At 34.5% G+C, this 23699-nt stretch overlaps 1 protein-coding gene across 1 annotated transcript in view; it reads right to left on the bottom strand.

Annotated features, from left to right (window-relative positions):
• The window catches only part of LOC116420465, a 181700-nt gene that overhangs the window by 75950 nt on the left and 82051 nt on the right, over positions 1-23699 (bottom strand). Inside the window, exons 8-9 of the mRNA XM_031945481.1 lie at positions 6417-6571; positions 4239-4316 (exon numbers count right to left, since the gene is read on the bottom strand). Coding sequence (XP_031801341.1) covers positions 4239-4316; positions 6417-6571 — 233 coding nt within the window. The remainder of the gene's footprint in view (positions 1-4238; positions 4317-6416; positions 6572-23699) is intronic.

Here is a 23699-nt window from a genome sequence, read left to right as displayed (position 1 = left end):
GTACATAATAGATGCTAAATAAATGTGTCTTGACTGATTTAGTATCATTCATGTTTTATTCTACTGCTTTCTTTACTAAAGTAGCAGATATAGATATAAATGTGTGCACACACACATGATTTAGTTTAATTAACTATACTTTTTGCAAGGCAATAGGAAATGCATACTGTGTCTATTACTGATTATAGTAATAACTGGAATTCACCAAGAAGAATAGAGATACATGCTTGGCCATGCTCTCTAGTAGAAAAGGGAGCAAGGAAGCAGGTGAGTAATATTGCCCCCAAGTTAGTGACCCCTTGCCTTTGATCCCACACATCCTTGTTGTTGCCATATTTCTTCTAATCAGACTTTGATTTAGCTTAAGCCTTTCTTAGACATTCACTTTTTTTGACCTCTTGATTAAAAATCACTATTACAAAGAAAAAGTCTCTCTAGCACTCTCCAGACATTGAGGTAGATAAAGCACAGAATGTGGTATCAGAGTATCGATGTTTAAATTCTGCCTTATTCTCTTTCTAGCTCTATGGTTACTTAAACTTTCAGAGTCTCAATTTCCACGTGTCTAAAATGAATCCACTTCACATAGTTTTTGTGAGGAAAGCACACTTTAGTGACAACAAATAAATGTGAATCATTACCATCACTACCACCACCACCACCATCATAACGCATTATTTTAGGTGCTGGATCCCCTGGCTTGAGCCCTACTATACTGATGATATACTCCAATATATTCCTCTAAGAATCTATGGCAACCCCCACATCCCCATTGCTATGAATTTTAATTGAGTTCTGTTGTATTCTAGAACAGAGTTGGACTCTGTCCTAGTACAAATTGGAATGGAGCTAGACAGATAACCATGGAAAATGCTTGCATACTTTCTCTAAAAAAAAAAAAAAATATATATATATATATATATATATATATATATATAAAACCTACAGCTACTCTGAAGTTTCTATAACTGCGTTCATGACTAAATGATACCTTGGAGCCAACATACCAATGACTGAAACTAAAGATTTAAATCATGAGATGTGTGGCAAGGAATATTATTTAAAGCTATGTTTCTAGCCCTAATTCTAAGTGAGTCTCTCTTTATATTTAGTGGTGTTACAGCCCAAGATGACAGTGTCAAAAAGGAGTGAGATTTAAGGAGTAAGATGCTCCCAATATATAGAAGATATGTATATATAAGTCATTCTATTAAAGATTTGGTTAAATACATCTTTGCAAAGTAAAATTCAACAGGTATCTATTGAATAATTATGTATTCAGGATCATGGCATGCTAGGCACCTTGAAAAATATAAAAGCAGAAAATAGTGTTTTACCTTATAATCTCTTGGGAGGATATATATGCAGTAAATACTTGGTGAGCAGTGAAGTGATGGTTCAGTGGACAGAGCACTGGTCCTGAGGTCAGGAAGACCTAAGGTCAAATCCAGCCTCAGAAACTTACTTGCTATATGGTAAGTATGACTTTTTTTTGCCTTAAAACCACTGGAAAAGAAAATAAAACTACTCCAGTATCTTTCCCAAGAAAATTCCATGGATTGTATAGTCTAGACTCGCAGGGGTCCTCAAACTTTTTAAACAGGGGGCCAGTTCACTGTCCCTCAGACTGTTGGAGGGCCGGACTATAGTAAAAATAAAAACTTTGTTTTGTGGGCCTTTAAATAAAGAAACTTCATGAGTGAGGGGGATAAACGTCCTTAGCTGCCAAATCTGGCCCGTGGGCCATAGTTTGAGGACCCCTGGTAGAGGATCACAGAGAGTTATAGACATATATCCAGAAAGAATATTAATAAATTGGAGGGTGACCAGGGAACAGCAGCCAAGAGAACATGATGTTTCAAGTCCATGCCATATGAAGACTAGTTGAAGGAGTTGGGTATCTTTATCATGTAAGATTCTATGAAATCTGTCTTCAAGTATGTGAAGGCCAATAATGTAAAAAAGAGAGAGAGGAAGTAGTCTTGTTTTATTTGAACTCAGAAAGAAGAATCAAGAGCAAAGGATAAAAGCTGAAAAGAGACGTATTTAATTTTTTGTAATTTAAAGAGAAACTTCCTGCAAATGAGAGATGTTTCAAAAAGAAGTAGAAGGATCTGGAGGTAATATATAGGTCCTTCTTCAGAGGTCCTCAATCAGGGATTGAATAGCCATTTATTAATTATGATTTGGTGGTGATTCTTAATTCAATTATGAGTCAGACTAGATGACAGTTGACAAACGTAATTTCAAGATTCTATGATTTGAGGATATCTGATTATGTATTAAGGATTATAAATATCACAGGAGCTCAACCACTAAAGGAATGGTTGTTGACTGGAAAAATCAAGGAGATTGTCAAAGAGAGAATGGGATTTGAATGAGTAGGATTTATATAAAGAAAAACCAAGCATCTTAAAACAAGGCATCTTAGAGCAAGGTAAGTTGTCCTAAAACCTCCCACAGTCAATTACAGACAATAAACAATCTCCAGTGTCTAGACATAATCATTCTATTCCATTCTTGTCTGAATCATGATATAAACAGAAGACTATGTTATCATATTAGAAGGAAGGCAAGCAACTGATAATCTACTATTTAAAAATAATGTTTTTTGAGATAAAAATACATAATTTGTATCCCAATCAAAGTTTCCTTTTGACACAGAAAGAGATGTGACTAAATAAAAGGCTAAAGTCATAAACTGCTATTCATGAATGTCCTTCTAAATATTTCTCATAGGGTAAGATAAAAATAGCTAATTCCCCTAGAATGAGCACAGTAGCCTGCTCTATAAAAAATCTTCAAAACTACATGACTATTTTAGATGTATCTTACCAGCATAGAGTACAATAGAATTATTATTCCCTAATTATGAATAATATCTCTTAATGCATCCTAATGTATAAACTCTCTTGACAGCTATTTGAAATTGTTGATTATTATTACATTTATAATAAACTAAAAAAGAAACAGATTATTTTTCAGACAAACTCAAGTCAAAACTCTCCAACTTATACATATAAAGATTATTCTTAAAACAAATTTAAGAATTATTTATCCCTTTATTAGGTTCAACCCAATATTCTGGTTTGTTGAGATCTTTATCCATCTTGATGCATCCAACATATTACCTATGTCATATGCATACATAAATTACTAGCAACAACAACAAAAATTACACAACAGATAAATTTCCTAGATTATTCCATTTGAATCTGCTTTTCAAGGTGACCTAGAACCATTAATTATTACTCTGTACCCAACCAGTTATTGATTTCCTAAATTATATTATTGTTTGAACCAGGGTTTCTTAAACTTTTTCCACTTGTGACCCCTTTTTGCCTGAGAAATTCTTATACAATCCTGGGTACATAGGTATATAAAATATGTATATAAATAAAATATTTACTGATAATAAACCATAATTTTGTGATATTGGGGTTGCAACCTACAGTTTAAGAAGCTTTGGTTTAAACCAAACATTTCTGTCTACTCCACAAAAATTTCTGTGCATTTTTGTCAAATGTTTTGCCAAATTCTAGGAAAATTAATTCACCTCCAGTCCTTTATTCTAACATTCTAGGACTGCCACACATACATGAAAACAAAATTAGTCTGATGTAATATATTCTAAATGAGCTTTCAAGAAGAAATGTAACTTTGTAAGTTTCACAATTGAGGGTGACAATAGACAAAGAGGTTTCTATTATTTACATACTTGAATGTATATAATATATATGTTGAACAATGCGGGTGGGGGTTAATACACTGTTTTAGGGATAGAAGTGTAACTAGCTATTTTTGGACTAGGTACAAATAGCAGCATTGGCTGCACAACCTCCAGAAAACGGTCATTCCTTAGAATCTCACAAAATTTCTAAAACATCATAAAATGAGGGCGATATCCCCTTTGGAATGAGATCACCATTACTATCACTGTGGTAAGCAAGATTAACATTAAAGGAAGTATTCCCAGATTAGTGCTGCTGGTAACCCTCCAAATTTCCAGCACAGTAGTGTCCCATGTTGGTGGGATAAATTTTCAGTTACCATGCTCTATTAAAGATCTGTTTATAGGTACCCCAAAGGAATTAATTCTTTCATCCCAAAGTAATAGGTAACAAAATAGAAAACACAAAATTACAGTAACTTAGCAGTGAGCACCCTAAAGAAGTTTTCAGTGTTTCTGTGACTAATATGTAATAGTTGTATACAGATGAAAAGTTGAATGTTATTACCTGTTTCCATGTTTTTTAACTAAGGCTCTGATGGCTTTATCTGTAATTTGGCATCCATTAATAGATAATCCGAGAAGGCTAAAAGTAAACACAATTAAAGTTATACTTGAATCATTTTTTCTTTATTTAAAAAAGATATATCTTTACCTGTCTATATAGATCTATATTTCTATCTGTATACACATATATAGCTCTACAGAGAGAAGCATATCTATGGAGTGTTATAGATGGATTCATATTTAAATATATTTATAAATAAAGATATATCAATATATATTTATATAGAGAAAATTATATATAACATATATATGATAACAAAAATATGACATTTGCTATGAAAAAAAAAGAAATCTAAGGTCTTAGACAATCTAAATAGCTAAATAACATTGCAAGGCACCAACATAAGCAATAGTGTGATAGGAACTCAGAAAAGGGAGTTACTATGATTGCAATAAATGACTTAAACCAGAATTATGGATTATCTTCTTGTTATTTCAGCCTTCAAACCTTAAGGCTACCCAAGAGTTTATAAGAGGCAATTTATTTATTTATTTATTTAATCTAAGGTGGACAAAACCATTTACTAAAACTAAGCTATCCTTCTTCCTAGTTCAAGAGTGACTCAACAATGTGACACAGTGCCAGAAGGACAAAGATGATTTTAGACTGCATTAACAGGAAAATGAGTAACAGGAAAATGACACTAGAAAGCTACAGGAAGGTTTTAAAGGAAAGCAATTCTTATGGTGAAGGAAATTACAACTGCCTCATTCAATCTGGCTTATACAAAGACAGGTTGAAAGAATTAAGAATACTTATCCTAGAAAGGAGAAAATGGGCTTATTCAATCCTAAATTTCCTCCATAATTAACATATATAAATCCAAATTGAGAAGTAATGTGACATACTGTTTAGTCACACTACTTAAAGGGAAATTTTGGGAGCCAAGAAAATATAGGGTCAAGTCCTACATCTGTCATACACAAACTGTAAGAAAAAGGGCCAGGAATATGGTGAATGGAGCTGCCAGAGGATTACTAAATATTCATTGTGAGAATTTATATCTAGCAAATAGATGAAGGCTACAAATCAGGGTTTTAAAAAATCATTTTGTTGATTGTCTTGACTTAAAATGATTGAGAAAATGTTTGTTAATAATGCAGATTAAGGGGCACCTAGATGGTGCACTGGATAGAGCACTAGCTCTGAAGTCAGGAGGACCTGAGTTCAAATCTTACCTCAGAAACACTTAACACTTCCTAATGTGTGACCCTGGACAAGTCACTTAACCCCAATTGCCTCAGGGGGAAAATAATGCAGCTTAAACTTAAAATATAAAGTGCATAAATATTTTTAGTGTGCTGTTGGGTTTTTGTTGTTGTTGTTGTTGTTTGATTTTAGTCAAATTGAGACTTGTTCAAGCTTAAAAAGTCCAAGGTCTCCCACTGCATCATGGGCCATCTCCAGTCGTCCTGATCTATTTCTGGCTACTAGATCCAGATGGCTCAGAGGGGAAAGTGAGGCAGGTGACTTTGCCCAGCCCTCCCTCACTGGAAATCCAATTCACTTACATGCCATGGCATCCCCTCCCTGCTGTCATGGTCCGCTTTGAGAATGAAGGGCAAACAACAACAGTATTTGTTGGCACACACTAAGACAACTGACTGAAACCCTGAGTGCCTCCAGACAACTCCAGAAGATTTTTAGACTACAGAATTACCAATTTACATGAATGAAGAAAGTTTCTATACTATTGGAGCTAAATTCCCAGAATTGATAAAACGATAGTTAATCACTAAAATAAAATCCCAAATTGAAGACAACACAGAATTATCATACAAAATACTAGTTAAGATTATAACCCGTTACTAGGTCTGGAAAAAATGATAATGATGCATTTTCAATATATTATTTCATATGATGCTCACAAAAACCCCATGAAGTAGGCATTATTATACATATTTTGTAGATGAGGAAACTGAGAAATTAAGTAATTTGCCCAGAGTCACATTGCTACTAAAAATCTGAGACAGAATTTGAACACAGGTCTTCTTGACTTTAAGTTCACTGCTATATGTACAAATCACCTGCTGCTATTCTTTCTACAGATACTGATAACAGGAAAAGGAAAGGCGACTTTTACACTTGGGGGAAAAATAATAATTTTTGATTCTATACCTTGAAGCTCCTTCAGCAAGAGCTAGCACACCCAAATCTGTAGCTCCACTCCAACTTATATCCACTACGGTCAACCTGTTGCAAAATGTACTTGCATAGAGAAGAAGTTTATCTCCTTTCAATCTGGGACCACTGCAGCTTGTGACATTCAGCTCCTGGATAGATTAAAAAAATATATATATATATACACACACACATGGTGATTATTAACTGTAGTGATTCTCAATCATTAAATTGTGACAATAGGAGATCACCAGAATGTAGTTCCATGATTATAACAAAGAGAAAGAATTAGGGCAGTAGGTGAAACTAATATTAACATATATCTGAGACAGAACTATGGAGACAAAGTGGGATCAAAGCATAGTATTTTCACCTTTTTGTTGTTGTTTGCTTGTTTTTTTCTTCTCTCATGTTTTTTTTTTCCTTTCACCTTTTGATCTGATTTTTCTTGTGCAGCATGATGAATATGGAAATGTATATTTTTAATTTTAATAGCTTTTTATTTTTCCAAATACATGCAAAGATAGATTCAACACTCACCTTTGCAAAATCTTGTGTTCCAAATTTTTCTCCTTCTGTCTTCCCTACCTCCTCCCATAGAAAGTAAGCACTCCACTATAGTCTAAACGTGTAATTCTTCTAAATAGATTTCTATTATAGATTAAGTGAAAGATAAGCAATAGAGAAAATGGGGAGCATTGTAAATCTCAGCAAGAAGCCAATGTTCAAGCAATTCAGGTCCAGTATCTAATTCACCTAGTCCATTGCTCCTGTCTGCATTTTTCTTCCTAGAAAGTTTAAGTTGGCAATACCAATAGCTGCAAAGCAACCTTCCAGTCCACCTAAGAAGGTGTAATTGTAAGAAGGACTTACAGATAAGCAGATTTATATTTATTTTAAGGAAAAATATCCCACCAAACAAAACTGTCTCAAAACAGAATGGATTGCTTTCAGTGCTAGTAGGCTCCTCCTAATAGGAAGTATTCCAAGAGAGACTGGATGACCACATTTTAGGAATGGTGTAGGGAGTATGCCTGTTCATTTAAAAGTTGAACTAGATAGCTTCAGAGGTCACTTCCAGGTCACTAAGGGGTATAGCCAAAAGACTGCTAAACTTGAAATGATGAAGATGAGTTTGAATCTTGTCCCAGAAACTGTTTAATTATTTGACTTTGGGCAAATATATTAACAACCATGAATTTGAGTTTTCTCATCTATAAAATTAGGGGGTTGGATATAATATCCTCTAAGGTGGCTTCCAGCAATAAATTTATGATGAATACTAAGGGTTGCCTATAGTAATTTTCACCTTGCCTTGTAGATTCCAAAGAGGAGAAAATATTCCAGGAAATTTTTTTAAAATATTAAACCAGAAAATAGAATAAGTATTAGTAGGAGAATTTCTTAAATTGTCATTTCAACTTCCATAGTTCAGTATTTCAATAATTTTAAATTACATCCCTGTGGTGGGTATTTTGGTCAAAAAAATGCATCACTTTGCTACCAATCCAATCTTGATTCTGTTCATTCAGCTCAGAGGATGTTTATATAACAGACACCGTCTACTTGGGATTTTGTATGTGAAGATTTTCCAGCTTGGTAATACCTGCCAAAGTTTGATTCTCTATCAATATAGCCCTATGATCCAAAAATCACCCTCACACTATAATGAGACTTTGGAAGGGTATTTTAACAGAGGAGAGTTTCTACAATAATAATAACGAAGATGGATATCATTCACAAAACATTTTACATATTATTTCACTTGATCTTCACAACAACCCTGTGAGGTAGGTGATATTATTATTCACATTTTAAAGATGCTGAAACTAAGGTTGAAAGAGCTTAGGAGCCTTATTCAGTCACTCAATTTATGTGGTATTTTTAAACTCAAGTCTCTCTGACTATGTTATCTATCTGCTGAATATAAAAACATGTAATTCTATGGCATTATGACACAAGAGTTTGACAATCATTGGCACAGTGGCTGCCAATAATTTAAAATCACAGCAATCAAAGATTTTGGTGTCATTATCAGGCTTAAACTCACATATGTGAGTTTATATGTGAGTTTAATATTCAATTAGAATTATTAATTTAATCCAAGCTAACACAATTACTGAATATAAGGAATTCCTCCATAGATCTTTATCAAGTAAAAAATAATCTCCATTAAGGATCTCTAAAGGCAACCAAAGTCATTAACAAATTAAACCATCCTTATGTAGTTCAGTTGTTTTATGTCCAACTCAGTAACCCTATTTGGGATTTTCTTGGCAAAGATACTGGAATGATTTGCCATTTCCTTCTCCAGCCCATTTTACAAATAGAGAAACTGAGGCAAACAGGATTAAGTGACTGGCCAAAGGTCTAACAGTAAGTGTCTGAGACCACATTTGAACTTAGGTCTTCCTGACTCTGGGACCAGTGCTATAACTATTAGCTGCCTCAATCAAAACCTATGGTGTTATGGGTCAGACCTCTGAAACAAGGATTCTTACAAGGTGTTAAGTCAGTGGAATTGATGAGACAATGGCTATCTAGTTTAGCATGGTGTGTAATAGTTCTCCAAGTTAAGTATGACTGATTAAATCTTACAACAAATAACTGTTTCTTAGTGATATAATGATTGGTTTATACTTAGAATAGAGTACATAAACCAGGGAGGATGCAGAGACAGATTCATTCCATCTTCATAAACCTTGTGGTGGCTGCTCTGGACTCCTGCATTTTCTCCACTGAAACCAAGTCCCCTCTGAAGGCCATGAGAAAGCTAGCTGAGCACCAGGCAAAGGAGACAATAAATACTTTTGGACTTTAACACCTGCCTATTCTTGTGGTGATTACTCTGCTGAAAGGAAGGCTGCTCCAAGACCTCCAGAAAACCATACAAGAACATTATATTTTGGCCCACGTTGATGGGGCTAAGGACCTACAACTGTGACCCAGAAATTAAGGTAAGTACAAAAATAGACAAGAAGGAAACGTTGTTAAGGACTAAACTAGTGTTTCAGCTGAAATGGGACAAATGTTTAGAAAAGAGCCTTCTTTTCCATCTCAAGGAAAATGTGTCAAAAGCTTGGTTAAACTCATTAAAAAAAAAAGGTTTGATTGTAACTTGGATGCAGATCATTGAACTTTTTGAAATACTAAAATACACATCTCCTTGGTTCTCTAAGGAAAAAGAATTAGATCCAGACAAGTGGAAATTAGTAGTAGAGCAACTATGGAAATATTACAATGATAATGATCCTATTTCAATTCCTAAAGAAACATTTTATACATATAACAATACAATTGGCTTTAAGGAATTATATAAATATTAGAATAAGGAAAAAGAAGAAAGTGCAGGAGGGGGAGGATACTGACAAACTAGGTGAAAAGCATGAAGAATTAGACAAGAATGGAGTTAAGTACAATTCTGATGAAATTAAGGAATGGTACTTCACAGCAGGAGCCATTAGAGTATTCCCCATCCCCTGACCTACCCCCTTCAATTAACCCTTCAATTAAGTGGAGGGAGAAGGAGGAGGGGGAGGGGCAGTGTCACAATCAGCACCACCTATGAAGCAGCTTATGACAAGATTACAAAAGGCACTAGTTAAAGCTAAAAAAGAACAGGATATATCTGATTTAATAGAAGCATACCCTATGATTAAAGAATTTGATTCTTAAGGTCAAGCCAGGAGAAGATACACTTCTTTTGATCTGGAGATTATTAAGGATTTGAAAAAGGGTTGCACTCTTTATGGGGCTACATCATCTTATGTTAAGATGACATTAGAGGGTTTGGCTAATGAAATTTTAACACCTAGTGATTGGAAATCTATAGCAAGGGCATGTTTAGAACCTGGACAAAATTGTTGTGGCTTTCAGAGTATAGTGAATTATCCAGGATACAAGCCCAACGAAATAGGCAAACTGGAGTTAATATACAAGTCACCTTTGACCAACTAGCAGGTAAAGGTCAGTATGCAGATGCTTCAGCACAGATTAATTACCCTTTGATAGCATATGAACAAATTGCTGGGGCTGCTATCAAAGCATGGGGTACCCTCTTGGGACAACAAGATAGAGGGGAAGCCTTCAGAAAAATAGAGCAAGGTCAAATGGACCCTTTGCTAATTTTCTGGGACATCTGCAAACAGCTGTCATATGAACAATTAGAGAAAATGCAGCAACAGAAATTATGATGAGACAATTGGCTAAGGAAAATGATAATGAGATTTGTGGAAGAATTATTCTGGGACTACACAAGGATGCTCCTTTACATAAGATTCTGTGCTACAGTGGGCACAAATACCTGGTATACCCAGGTTATGATGCAGACTTCCCAAGATCCCAACATGGAAAGACAGGGTCCCTTTTGGCAAGGGATTTCCAGAGAGATTCGTCAATGCTTTCAGTGTGGTAAAGTAGGGCAACTGAAAGCTCAGTGTTAGCATAGAGATAGAGTAAGAGGACAGGGTGAGAAAATAAGACCCAAAACCCCATGTACAAAACGCAACAAGGGCTTCCACTGTGCTTCAGACTGTAGATTGATCCAGGGAAACGAGAGGTGGGGCCCAGCTCTAAAACCTCAAACAAAAAACAGGCGGGGCATGATGGCAGCTGCGGTTACACCCAGAGAGTCTTCAGAAACTCAGGACTCTAATATGATCAATCAGTGGAAAAGTAATCAGATGGCAGAAAGAGATTACAATTGGGGAGAATATAGGCTTTTTAGCCCAACAGAAGGACAGTGTCCAGTGTGAGCAGCTCCAATGCAATTTCCAGGTGATGTGGAGAAATCCAGAAAGTGGTAAATGGAAGGGACTAGCTAGGTTAACTGCTTGAGTGAAAGGGTATACTTGTATCTCTACAGATGGAGAAAGAATCAGATGGGTACCAATGAACACCTGGAGAGAAATAGAAAAAGAGAAAAAACCTCAAAACAAAGGAGAAGATCTAAGAAACATCTGACACTGAAAGAGCATGGCTGATAATGAGATAGTTATAGAATTTCAAAACCTGCAGGAATCATTGGGTTCCCTGAGATGAAAAATTGTTGATAAGACTGATACAGGACTTCAAAATCTACAGGAATCATTGGATTCCCTAACACAAAATGAGACTATTGCAGGACTTCAAAACTTGCAGGAATCTTTGGATTCCCAGACATATGAAGTAATGAACAATAGATTGGTTTTGGACTATTTCTAGGACTTATGGACACATATAATTCCTCATGTTGATTCATGTTGTTTCTTAAATCACTTAAATCACTACCAGCCTGTGCTATATTGCTATGTGCTTATGTAAAAACTCCCATGTTGATGGATTTATGCATACCTGTTTCAAATAAGACCCTTCAGAAACCCACTAATCTGGTTTCATTCCCCATTTTCCTTTGATTTTCATCTCCCTTCCTGAGACATCAGGGAAGGTGTGATCACCTTTTTTAATGTTTTTACCCCTCCTTTTTTAGGAGTCAGGGAAGGTGTGACCACCTCCTTTTTGGGATTCTAATCGCCTTGAGAAGTCAGGGAGGATGTGACCACCTATGTTCTAAAACAAAAAAAAGCGGGAGATGTTATGGGCCAGAACTCTGAAATAAGGATTCTTACAAAGTGTTGTCAGTGGAATTGATAAATACAATGGTTATCTAGTTTGACATGGTGCTTAATAGTTCTCTAGTTCAGTACATGTACTTAGTACTTAATATATTTAGTTCCACAAGATTCATACTTATGATAATAGAGTATATAACAGCCAGCAAGACTGGATGAGATTCATTCCATCTTCATTCAAGCTCTTGGTGGCTCTCCTGGGGTACTGAGAGGCTTGGAGAGAGAGCCAGAGAAAACAAGCAGACTGGAGGTGGAAGCTCAAGTTCCCCGAGCCAAGGAGAGAGAGATTCATTTCTATCTCCCTCAGCCTTGTGGTGGCTAGCCTGTCCTCCTGCATTTTCTCCACTGAAAACAAGTCCCCTCTGAAGGCCATGAGAAAGATAGCTGAGCACGAGGCCAAGGAAACAATAAAGACTTGGACGTTAACACCTGGCTATTTTTGTGGTAATTACTCTACTGAAAAGGCAGCTGTTCCAAGACCTCCGAAACCAAATGAGAACTTTACACTATGTAAACATCACAGATAAAAAACAAAACAAAACTAGAAGAGTTTCAGGCAACTATATGTGCAAGAGACAGATGGAAAGTAGAACTGTGAGTACTCAGTGGAAGCAGTGCCTTCCATGAAAGGGAACAAAGTAAAATTGGAGTTCCAGAAGAAAATAATGTATTTGAGTCTAAAAACCTCAAATTTATCTAGGGCTATATCTATATTGGGAGGCTTAGCCCCCTCAATCTTCCACTAAACAAGAACCAATAGTTGGCCTTATTTGGAACTTTTTTTTAAAATAATTCAGCATTATGTAGGCCAGGACAACCTGAAAAGGCAGAAAAGGATTTTCTTACATAATTTCCAAAAGCTACTTATTATTTAGTAAGTTTTCATTGTTACCTTAATCTTCCCAAAATCATCATTTTTTTAATTAATGAAACAAAAGACTGTTACTTAAGAATATTTTTGGCATCAGCAAAGGGAGAGGTAAGGTGTTTTTCTTTTCTAAAATATATTTTATTGTTGTGTTTTGTCCTCATGTCACAATCATTTCAACTCACACTTGGAACCTAAAGGAAATTTATTTCCTTGAACAATAAGCCCTTTCCCATGTTCATAAAATCAAGGTATTTTGCAGGTGGCTATCTACTTTACTCACCATGTAAAGCTGATTTTTAATAAGTACCTTGTTTAGTACATATGTTATTAGATTAAATATCTTATTTAACCTAATATGGATAAATATTTTATTTATAAGGATATATATTTAATTTACCATATTAAGACTTGTGATTTATAGAATCACTTTTTAGAGTTGAAGGGGATCTTAAAGGTTTTCTAGCACAACTCCTTTTTACATTAGACAAAACTGAAGTTAGAAAAGTCAGATGACTTAGGATTGTAGTTATCACTACACCAAATTGCCTCTCAACTCCTTCATGATGGAACTACTAATATAGAAGTCTCCTTGACTTCAGCAAATATATTTCTCAAAAACAGTATTTGCAACTAGATGACTAAGATGCCTTCTCTCTTCACTAAAGAGATTAGCATTGCCCAGCACTCAACAAAATCAATGTATTTTTAATTATGATTGCTTTAGAGCCATTAAAAGCTTTTTGTCTTGAAAGGTTCTACTCTTCTTTAAAAGAAAACAAATCTAGCTTAACAAAGTTTACAAGGTTTTCTCAACAAATAAGATAAACCAAATGAGAAGCAGATTGGTTCAAGGAACAAAGATATATTTGCTTCTTAATGCTATTTCTTGGAAGGACTATCTTTAGTACTGAAGGGCAAATGGGAGGTCCACAGCAGGGGATTTCCTGATCCATGTTTGTATGTGTGTGTGTGTGTGTGTGTGTGTGTGTGTGTGCGTGTGTGTGTGTGTAATGGGTTTGCTGATGCTTTTTCTCTTCCTTTTTTTCTTTAAAAAAAATTCTTTGTTGTATAGGATGGCTGTTTGAGAAAAGCAGGAACAATAATGTAGGAAGAAATTTAGTCAACATAAAAATAAGACATTAATAATGTTTTTTAAACAGACTAAAGAGCTTTCTTCTGTAATTCCTAGGCATTTCTAAGCAAATATTTTAGCTTAGTCTTGAGAAGTTTAAAATTGATCCTATATGATTTTTATTGATTCTATTTACAAATAATTGATTTTGTCCAATAACTGCTATTGTGTGCTGAAACTGCTTAAGTTATAGTGTTTTGTTTTTGTTTATCTTTGGTCTTAGAACTTAGTTCAGAATTCAGCTGATCTGTAAAGGATTATGTTTAAAATTTCATCTTTTATTGCCTCAAAGAATTTAATTGGCCTTGGAGAGTACATGTGAATACAAGAGAGTTCAGGCCTGATATCTTTACTCCACTAATCAGTACTTCAAAGATATCTGGTTTGCTGTCCAAATGCTGGCCAAACCCACTATCTCACCTGTATTCAAGGAGCACTTCTTAATCTCATGAGAAAAGAAGGAAGGGACCATTGCTAACCCCCATTACCAAATATCAACCAATCATGTTGTTTCCTGTGCTTTAACTTTGTAACCAATCACATAGCACTAAATCTCATGATGTTATCTACTCTGTTCTGTTCTTTGTACTACCTAAAACCTATATAAATAAACTGTCCTTTTTTCTTGGGATTTTTGGCATTAATGGAGGCAAACCAGGTCACATGCCCATGTTAATGTTATCTTGAGCAGAGATTTACTTCAGTTTACCTTTTTGTCAATTTCATTTTTACTATACCAAATTTAAGACACTTCTTTTTATGGATTTCATTGAAGTTATTTTTTTCCCCATGGCTGGGAGTGGGAGTGTGGGGAAAGAAGTCATAGACCATTAATTCAAGATAACTTCAATTATTCCTTCATAAAGTTGTCAAACTAATTGTCTTTAATGTACAGGTCTGACTTTTTAATCACCTATACCTTTTTCCTCCCCTAATATGGTGCCTTGCATATAGCAGCCATTTAATTCATGTTTAGTAAATTGAATTTTGTAAAAATACAAATTAAGGTTGAGGAAGAAAATTATATAATATATATAAAATTATCTTTAAAGAAATAAGTAAAGATAGGAGAGTGGCATGGCACAATGAAAAATATGCTAGATTTGCTATCATATAATCTGTGTTCAAATCCCAGGTAGGCTACTTACTATCTACATATTCTTGGGCACAACAAGTTTTCCTCTATAAGACTCAGTTTCTGTATTTATAAAAGAAGGGGATTGGATTACATGATCTAAGGTTCAATAGAGTTACAAATCCATGAATTAGGAATCTTAGTATTTAATTCATTTTACAATACTATTATCATGAATAATATTTTTTTCCTTTTAAAAAAAGTCTAGCCCTGAGACTTACATAAATGTGGAGAACCATTGATACCAATGCAGAACTGGTACCTTGTTTGTAATTTATCATCTTAGCTACTTGCCTGGAATTCTTGCCTGGGAATTGAGTGATTTCTATTCTATTAACAGAAATGCAAGATTTGAACTCAGTTCTTCCTGTCTCCAAGGCCAGCTGTCTAGTCATGATGCTATACTGCCTAGCAATATCCCCTATATATGCTAAAAGTTATATTTCTAAGGTTTAGATTTATGTGAAAAAAGTAATGAAAAATTTTACATAAATTATTTTATTGTGTATACCAAGCATGGCCCCATACCAGGATTTATGCCACAAAAAATAAACACAATAATTCAATATTTAAATAAAATACAGCTCTGCTATGACTTTGGATGAACTGTTACTAAATACAGTATATGTGTTGTGCCTATCACAACAAGTCTATGAGGCAGGATGTGAAAAAAGTATTATTCTTATTTTACAGATGAAGAAATCGAGGCTTGGAGAAGCAAAGTGATCCATCCAGTGCCAAAAAGTATTGAAACTCTTGAGCTACTGTCTTCTAATTCCAAACCAGTACTTCAATATTTCATTATTTATAAGATCTAAAGGTATTCCATATTTGGTCAAAAATGCTTATGTTATAAACTGCTAATGTTCTAAAGATAGGGATCATATTAAATCTAACATTCATAGTTCTCCTAATGCCTAGCACAGTTCTCTGTACCACCTAAGCATTAAATAATTATCTGTTAAACTGAACATTCACAAAATGTCATACTTGTTTTCTTAATTTGTTCTCTAAAGTAAAAGGGAATTATTCAATAAAGAATTATTTATATGAAAAATGATTATGCACTAAAAAAGTCAATATTAATGATTCCCAGGAGCCAGACACAGAAAAAAGTTGGAGATACAGGGAAGAAGAGGAAAGATGAAGCAGAGATGGAGGGGAGGGTGGAAGAGAAACCGAGAAACAAAGATTAAATGACCATTTGCTGGCTGTTATAATGGATATTCCTTTATCTGTGTGTTGGATTAGTTGTACATTGAGGTCCCTTCTAACTCAAATTCTGTGATTCTGATAATTAAAAATGGGGGACTTGAAAGATTCTTGAATGTGCTGTTAAAATACCTTTCTTTGTAATGAATCCATTGACCCCTGGGCCTATGGTTCTTCACAAGAAAATAATAAGGCTTTCCTCAATCTATTACAAAAGTACCTTTTCAAAAAGCATTGCTTGAAGACAACAGTGGTCATGTAAATGTACAAGTATTATAGCAGTGGGAGCTGTCCAATTGAGATGAATTTAGAGGACGTTAGAGGGCAGAGCAAAACACGGATGGCTATACAAAATACAGAGAGAGAAACAGAAAGAAAGAGAGACAGAAAGAGAAATAGTACATAGATCTATCAAATAATGAGTGCAAAATATTTAAAGAAATCCCTTCCCGGCTACCTTGATATTAGGTCTCTGGAGCCTGATAAGTAGTTCTCACTAGGTGAATTTTATGAAGCCTGACTTCTACAGTAAGCCTTTTCCAGCTCCTCCCCTTCTTGTAGATGCTGGTGCCTTTCTTTATGAGATTGCCTTCCATCAAACCTACTTATTTACATATTGTAAGTTCCTTCAAGTCAAAGACTGATTTTATCTTTTTTTCTTAATCCTCTCCCCCCAAGTTTGCAGTCCTTGACCCATAGTACATGTTTAATAAATGCTTTTTAAGTGACTATTTTTGACTTTGCTTATACCTCAAACACCATTTTTTCATCTCTTCTCTTCAACTCCAATTATTACTAACCTGGACTTTTTGCACAAATGTTGTAGCTACTATTTGTGCAAGAACACACTACCTTTAGCACATTCATGCTCCCCCAAATTAGGAAGATTTCAGCCAGAATCATCAAATGAGTACCTTTGTGAAGTGGGCACATTGAGTGGCACTCAGTTCTTCAGACAAAAGAATCTCAGAAACAAAGTGGACAAGAGGCATCATGGCAAAATGGACAGAGAGTTAACTTTAGAAGTAAGAAGATCCATTTCTCAGGTCCCTTCTTTAACAATTGACTATAGGACCCTAGACAAATCATTTAACCTCCTGTTGTCCTAGTCACTCCCTTATAATTGCTAATCTGTGTTGGTAGAAAAATTTCCTCACCAAGAATCCCCTCCATAGATGAAATCCCAGCTCTGAAAAAGAAAAATACATATATCTCAAATTATTCAATTTTCTTTGTCTCTTGCTTTCTCGTTCCATCTTGCATGATATCAAGCACTCATACTGAAAATCTAAAGTGAATTAAAGTTAGAGATAATAAAGATTATAGAGATAGAGATAGAGGAGGCCTTAGAGGCCATTTACCCTAACGCCCTCATTTCATAGCTGAGGAAACCAACATGCAGACAGATTAAGTGATATTCTATTACATGGGTGAGCCAGATCCTCAGATTTAAAATTCAGCATTCTTTCCACTGCCACATTATCTCAAGTTTAGATTTTTAACTGGGTGACCTCAACTAGCCAAAGCACAGTAAGGGCATACATAGCCTAGACTTCCATGGGAGTCAATTAACCTTTGTGTGGGAAAAAAAATCACCCTGAAGCTGGTCAGATGTCTTGCAAATATATGACACTGGTCTAATCAGACAACCTATTTCTGCTACTGGGACACCAACTTAGAGTATATTTCCCCATGACAATGGCATCATGGTCTCTCCACAGGAAAGACATCATTTGAAAGGCAAAGTATTAAAAATGTTTTAAGCATCAGAAAACAATTCTGTGCTTCATATAATATAAAAATGCATTCAAATTTTTTCAAACTTTCCATATGTCCCTTTCTTAATTTTTCTTTCTTTTTATAGCTGTATTTCTTTTTGAATTTTGCTTAATGCCAGTTAACTCAACCTTCAGAAAGTTTTATATAAGGACATATCAAATGCAGCTTTCATATATATGAAAAATACAGCTTTTCATATATAAGGGCAAATGGACTTTAAAGCAAAAGCCATTTAATAGTTTTTTGCTATGATTTGAAAGTCACTGATAATTTGCCCCAAATTAGAAACAATACAATCAGTCCAAAGGTAGTGTGACCTATTTTGCCATTACTAAGTTCTAAGGTCTATAAGAGATCACTTGCTTTTCATTATTCAACTATGAAATATATATTGCAAAAAGAGCCATTTGCTCGTTGTTAAATGTATCTATTGATATAGTCCTCAAATCAAACCTATATATTATAGAAAACTTTGGTGTGTCCTTTCCACATTTTATTTGTCTATTGCATAGAGTTGAAAGGGACTTTAGACATCATCTCACCCAGTCCCCTAAGGTGTTTTATGTAAAAAAAGTAAACTTAAATAGTTTTCACTTACAACAATTTTCATAGAAAAGATAAAACAAGAGCTTGAGAATAAAGTGGACTGCAAGCACAATATAAATCAATGGCAGGGCAGTTCAAAAAGTTAATATTACTTTAGACTCCATTAAGAGCAGCACATAGTGTCCAGGATAAGGAAAACCGTAGTTTTACCCTACTCAGTCCTCATGAAATTATATTTGGATCATTATGTGTAATTCTATATACTGTGGGCAGTTAGTGGTGCAGTAGACAGAGATCTGGGTCTTGAGTCAGAAAGATTCATCTTCCTGAATTCAAATCTGGTCAACTCACTTAATCCTGTTTTTCTCAGTTATCTTATCTATAAAAGGAGACGGAGAAGAAAATGGAAAAACAATTCAATATCTTTGCCAGAAAACCCCAAATGGGGTCATGAAGAGTCGATCATGACTGAAAATAACTGAACAACAAATGTACAATTCTAGGTACTATATTTTAGGAAGGAAACTAATAAGCTGGTTTGGGTAAACAAGAGGGTAGTGGTATTGATGATAGAAGGTATAATTCAAGAACAAAGTGAAAGAATTAGGGATGGTTAGCTTTAAAAGGAGGAGACTTAGGTGAACACAATAATTTCTACAAATATCTAGAGGCTTACCAAATAGAAATGAGGTTAAACTTTTTGTTTTTGTTTTTGGTCACAGAAAACAGAAATAGGAGCAACAAGTTGGAGAGAGGAAGATATATAAACTTGATATCAAGAAAGGTGCCCTAAGGGAATTGTGCAAAAGAAGAATAGAATGGACAGCCCCAGAAAGAATGGGATCTTAAAGAAATATAGATCTAGAACTGAAAGTGACCTCAGAAGTCTTCAAGTCAGGTGGTTGGTAAGACGGGTTACATAATAGACAGAAAGAGGTAGAGAACCAGGGAAGATGGAAATTTGAAGGCCAATATAGGTTATTCCTGAAGAGGGGTTAGATGACTTCTATGGTTCATCAGAACTGAAAATTGTAGTCTTATCTCATTAAAGGTCTCAAAGAAAAAAAATCTGTAGCTTACTTCAAAACATAACTAGTTGAGTCAAATCACACACATCATCACAAAAACATAGAGTGAAAAGTAAGCTCAAAACCTCTCAAGGCTAATTCATTTTTCCTCTGATCATTTTTTATTTAATATGTCATAATAATTTAACATATAATAATTTAATATTTAATAACATTTAAATAATTTAATACTTTTATTTTTCAGATATTTTATTAATCTACCCCCTCCCTACTTATTAATTAACCAATAGGTGAGAGTTGCTTATAAATGACTCTTGAGGTTCTCAAGTAAGATCACACATTCCAGTTTATCCTTTGCCCAAATGAACTCCTGAAATATGATCCTTGTGAACACAAAGCAAGGATGCTAGAACACTGAAAAAACAAACTAAAAAATAGTCCAAATTCTAAAATAGTGATTCCTCGCCAACAAAATCTAGACTCATCCACCCAAATAGTTCAGTTTCTGAAACAAATCCAAAACATTCTGTAAATATCTCCCATGACATATTTTTGGGAGGGATTACTTTTTTGTTGTTTTGTTTCTGTTCATTGTTCTGAAAACTTAAGAAAAAGGACAATGTCATATTTTTTACACAAAAAATCATTGTAACAAATAACTGAATTATATCCAATTTTCTTATGTGTCTTACACTGGCAGATATATTAGAAGATAATGTTTTCATTATGGAATGTGCCATTTTCACATTGACACTTTTTCTTAAAAAAAAAAAAGGCAGGGGGGAGCAATTTGGGGTATGAGGAGGAAGGCTTTAATCAATGGCATTCTTAAACCAGCATGGCATTTATTGGCTAAAAAAAATATGCATTTAGACAAGGATGCACAAATCTATGTATTCAATTCCCATAAAGATAAATTACTTTTGCACAGAGGAAAAAAAGAAAAAAGTATTTTAAAAGAAAAGAAAAATTATAAATTGCACTCGAAATCAAGGAACCTCCCAATGCATACTCTGAGTCACAAGGCAAATTGATTACAAAACATCAGTGAATCAGTACAAACTCAGTGACACAATGACAATCAAAAACAATAAATTACTTGAGTTTCAAAGTATGAGTATGAGAGCCAAAGTTAAACCATAAGCTTGAAGATATCCTATAATTTAAGAACTATTTATCAACTCTTTGGGGTTCTATCCCTATTAATCACAGGATCTTGCTAGAAGATGCAATTGTTAGATGCCCAAATACTATGTGCAAGGAATGACATAATTGGCATATAGAAATAAATTTAAAATTTACCAAGTGCCAAACAACATTGCTCTCTTTAATCTTCCATCACCCTCTGGAAGTATGTATTTCAAGTCATAAGGATATCAGTCTAATTTTAATACTAGAAGGGATCTTAAGAATCAGTTATCTTATTTAACAAATGAGAAATTGAAGCCTAGAGCACTGAAAGGATTTGCCCAGAGTTATATGGACAAAATGACAAAGCCAGAATTTGAAACTACATTATTTGATTCCAGATTCAACTATATTATATCCCTCACGTCACACATATACTCAAGAGACAGTTGGGTGATTCAGTCAATACAGTTTGGGGTCTAATAGTTAATGGGATCTATAGTAAGACCAATTCAACACACATACTAGAACATAATAAATGAATTTTTTAAATAAGAAGTATGGCCAGAAGTGTTTGGCCCACTGTTTAAATGAATATTTCATAACTAGGAAAATAAAAGATCCAAGTTAGTAACTTGGTGCTCTAACCCATCTCCTGGGGGTGATATTCCATCTGTTTCCAGGGGAAGAAGGAAACAGACAATCTGCTGTCAAAGACAGGAAAGTGAGAAAGTGCTTTAGAGAGCCACCGAAGATGTTCTTGGGAGAGCAACATTTGCATTTCCCCAAAGTTAAGTAATGATTGTGTAAGTATCAGAGAATTCTAACTTGCTTTGTTGGATAATATGATTTAATTGATTCTATGATCCTTTCTGTAGTTTCCCTTTCTTTTCTCCCTTCTTATATCTTTTCTTCCTTGCGTTTTCCCTCCTTCCCTTCTTCCTTACTTCGTTCATTCTTCCTTCTTCCATTTTTCTTTCTTCTTTCATTCCTTACTTCCTTCATATTTTCCTCCTTCCCTTTGTTCCTTTCTTTCCTTTACTTTTAAACTTAACCAAAAAAATCAATTTATTAAATACTCCTGTTAACATAACAATGAAAAGAATTACCTCACTGATAACATAAAGGAAGAAAAAGAGGCAGCAGAATATACTTAATTTGTGGGTGAAAACAATTCCACTCTCCTTGACATTCTGCTATCCTTCACATACACCCAAATATTCACATGTCAACAGCCCTGCCTCCAACATGCTTCATTTATTAGACAGGCAGCATTATGTGAGAGACCAGAATGCCTAAAGATCCAAAAGTCCAGATTCATGCCCTTTTCACTACCTACTAGTCACATGCTATATCACCTCCTAATCATTTCTCAGAGCTTCTATAAAATTTCACTCTCTATAAAATGGAAATAGTGCCACCTCCTCTGGCTGTTCTACAAGTTGACAAAGATAAAATGAGATAATGTTTGTGAAAATGCAACATAAAAATAGAAAGAATGTCAAATGAAACAATGTAAATGAAGCAATTACACACATTAAAATACTACATAAATACCATATGTTATTAGAAATAGCAGTAACAAACATTATGAGATGTGGTATGACACAGAGAATAGAAAGCTGGAATTAAAAAAAAAAACAAGTTCAAACACCTCTAACACATATGGCTCATTATCCTAGACAAGATGCAATCACACAGAGACTTCAAGCATGTTCTAATCTATGTTGGTGGAGACAATTTCCTCACTGATAATTCATATTCCAATTAAATCACAATGCAATAAAATCTAGTATAAAAAATTTTAGACAGATGCAATTGACAACTGTTTTATATGAAGGCTAAAGCCTGATAATAAAGAAATAACATGTTAGAGTATTTTAAAACTGTTAAAATACAGTGGTCTGAAAGCAGTTTTGTATGCCAGCAAGGGAAGGTAGGAATTAGTAGGTTTAGTATATATAAGGTTAACAGATTTTTAGATCAATCTAGGAGGCTGAAGTAGGGAAAAGGAGGGAGAAAAGTGAAAGAGTGGGTACCATGTGACTGTCCAGGACATTATGAAACCAGCAGAGAATGCAAATTAGGACAAGACACTGAAATATATACTTCTGGCCCTAGACACCCAGCCCATGCATATATATTAGAGTGTGAACATGCAAGAGAATCACAAGAATGAACATGTAGTATCCTTGAAGTATTATTGCTTTGCTTCCAGAATCTTAAAGTGACTGTCCCAGTGATATGGGGTTAGATTAATCAAGTGCTGAATGCTTACTACATAAAAAATTATTGGAAAAACTAAAAAAGCCCCACTGGAATAAACAGATGAGAAATTCTAGTCAGTTATGTCTCTTGATAACTATGTGATTTGAAGCAAATCATCTAACATTTTTTTAGAAACTTTTTCCTCATCTATAAAATGAAAGGAGTGAACTAAATCAGTGGTTCACAGGTTTTAGATCAATCTTGAATATACCCATGGGATTATGTGATATTATTGCAAAGACCCATTCAATTAAATGATTCAGGATAACAAATAAGAAAATATTCCTTCAATAGATTGAATAATATCACATATATGAATTACTATTTTTCCATACTGTATAGATACTGTTATAATTAATAAAATACAAATTCATTAAAAGGTATTCATGAATTTTAATCCTGGAGAAGAGATGAAGAAATCCATTTCCCTTCCTTGAAGATGTTTGAGACTATGGATTCATAATGATATATAAGCTCTTATGTTATCAACATCATTTGGCTTTGTTTAACTGTTGCTCATTGTTACTTGGCTTATTGGGTGGAGAGTAGTATATTGTTGTGTATATTAACAA

This window comes from Sarcophilus harrisii, chromosome 1 (genome assembly GCF_902635505.1).
Source record: "Sarcophilus harrisii chromosome 1, mSarHar1.11, whole genome shotgun sequence".
Lineage (NCBI taxonomy): Eukaryota > Metazoa > Chordata > Mammalia > Dasyuromorphia > Dasyuridae > Sarcophilus > Sarcophilus harrisii.
Note: the sequence above shows the minus strand (reverse complement) of the source record. Positions and strands in the feature narration are given on the sequence as shown.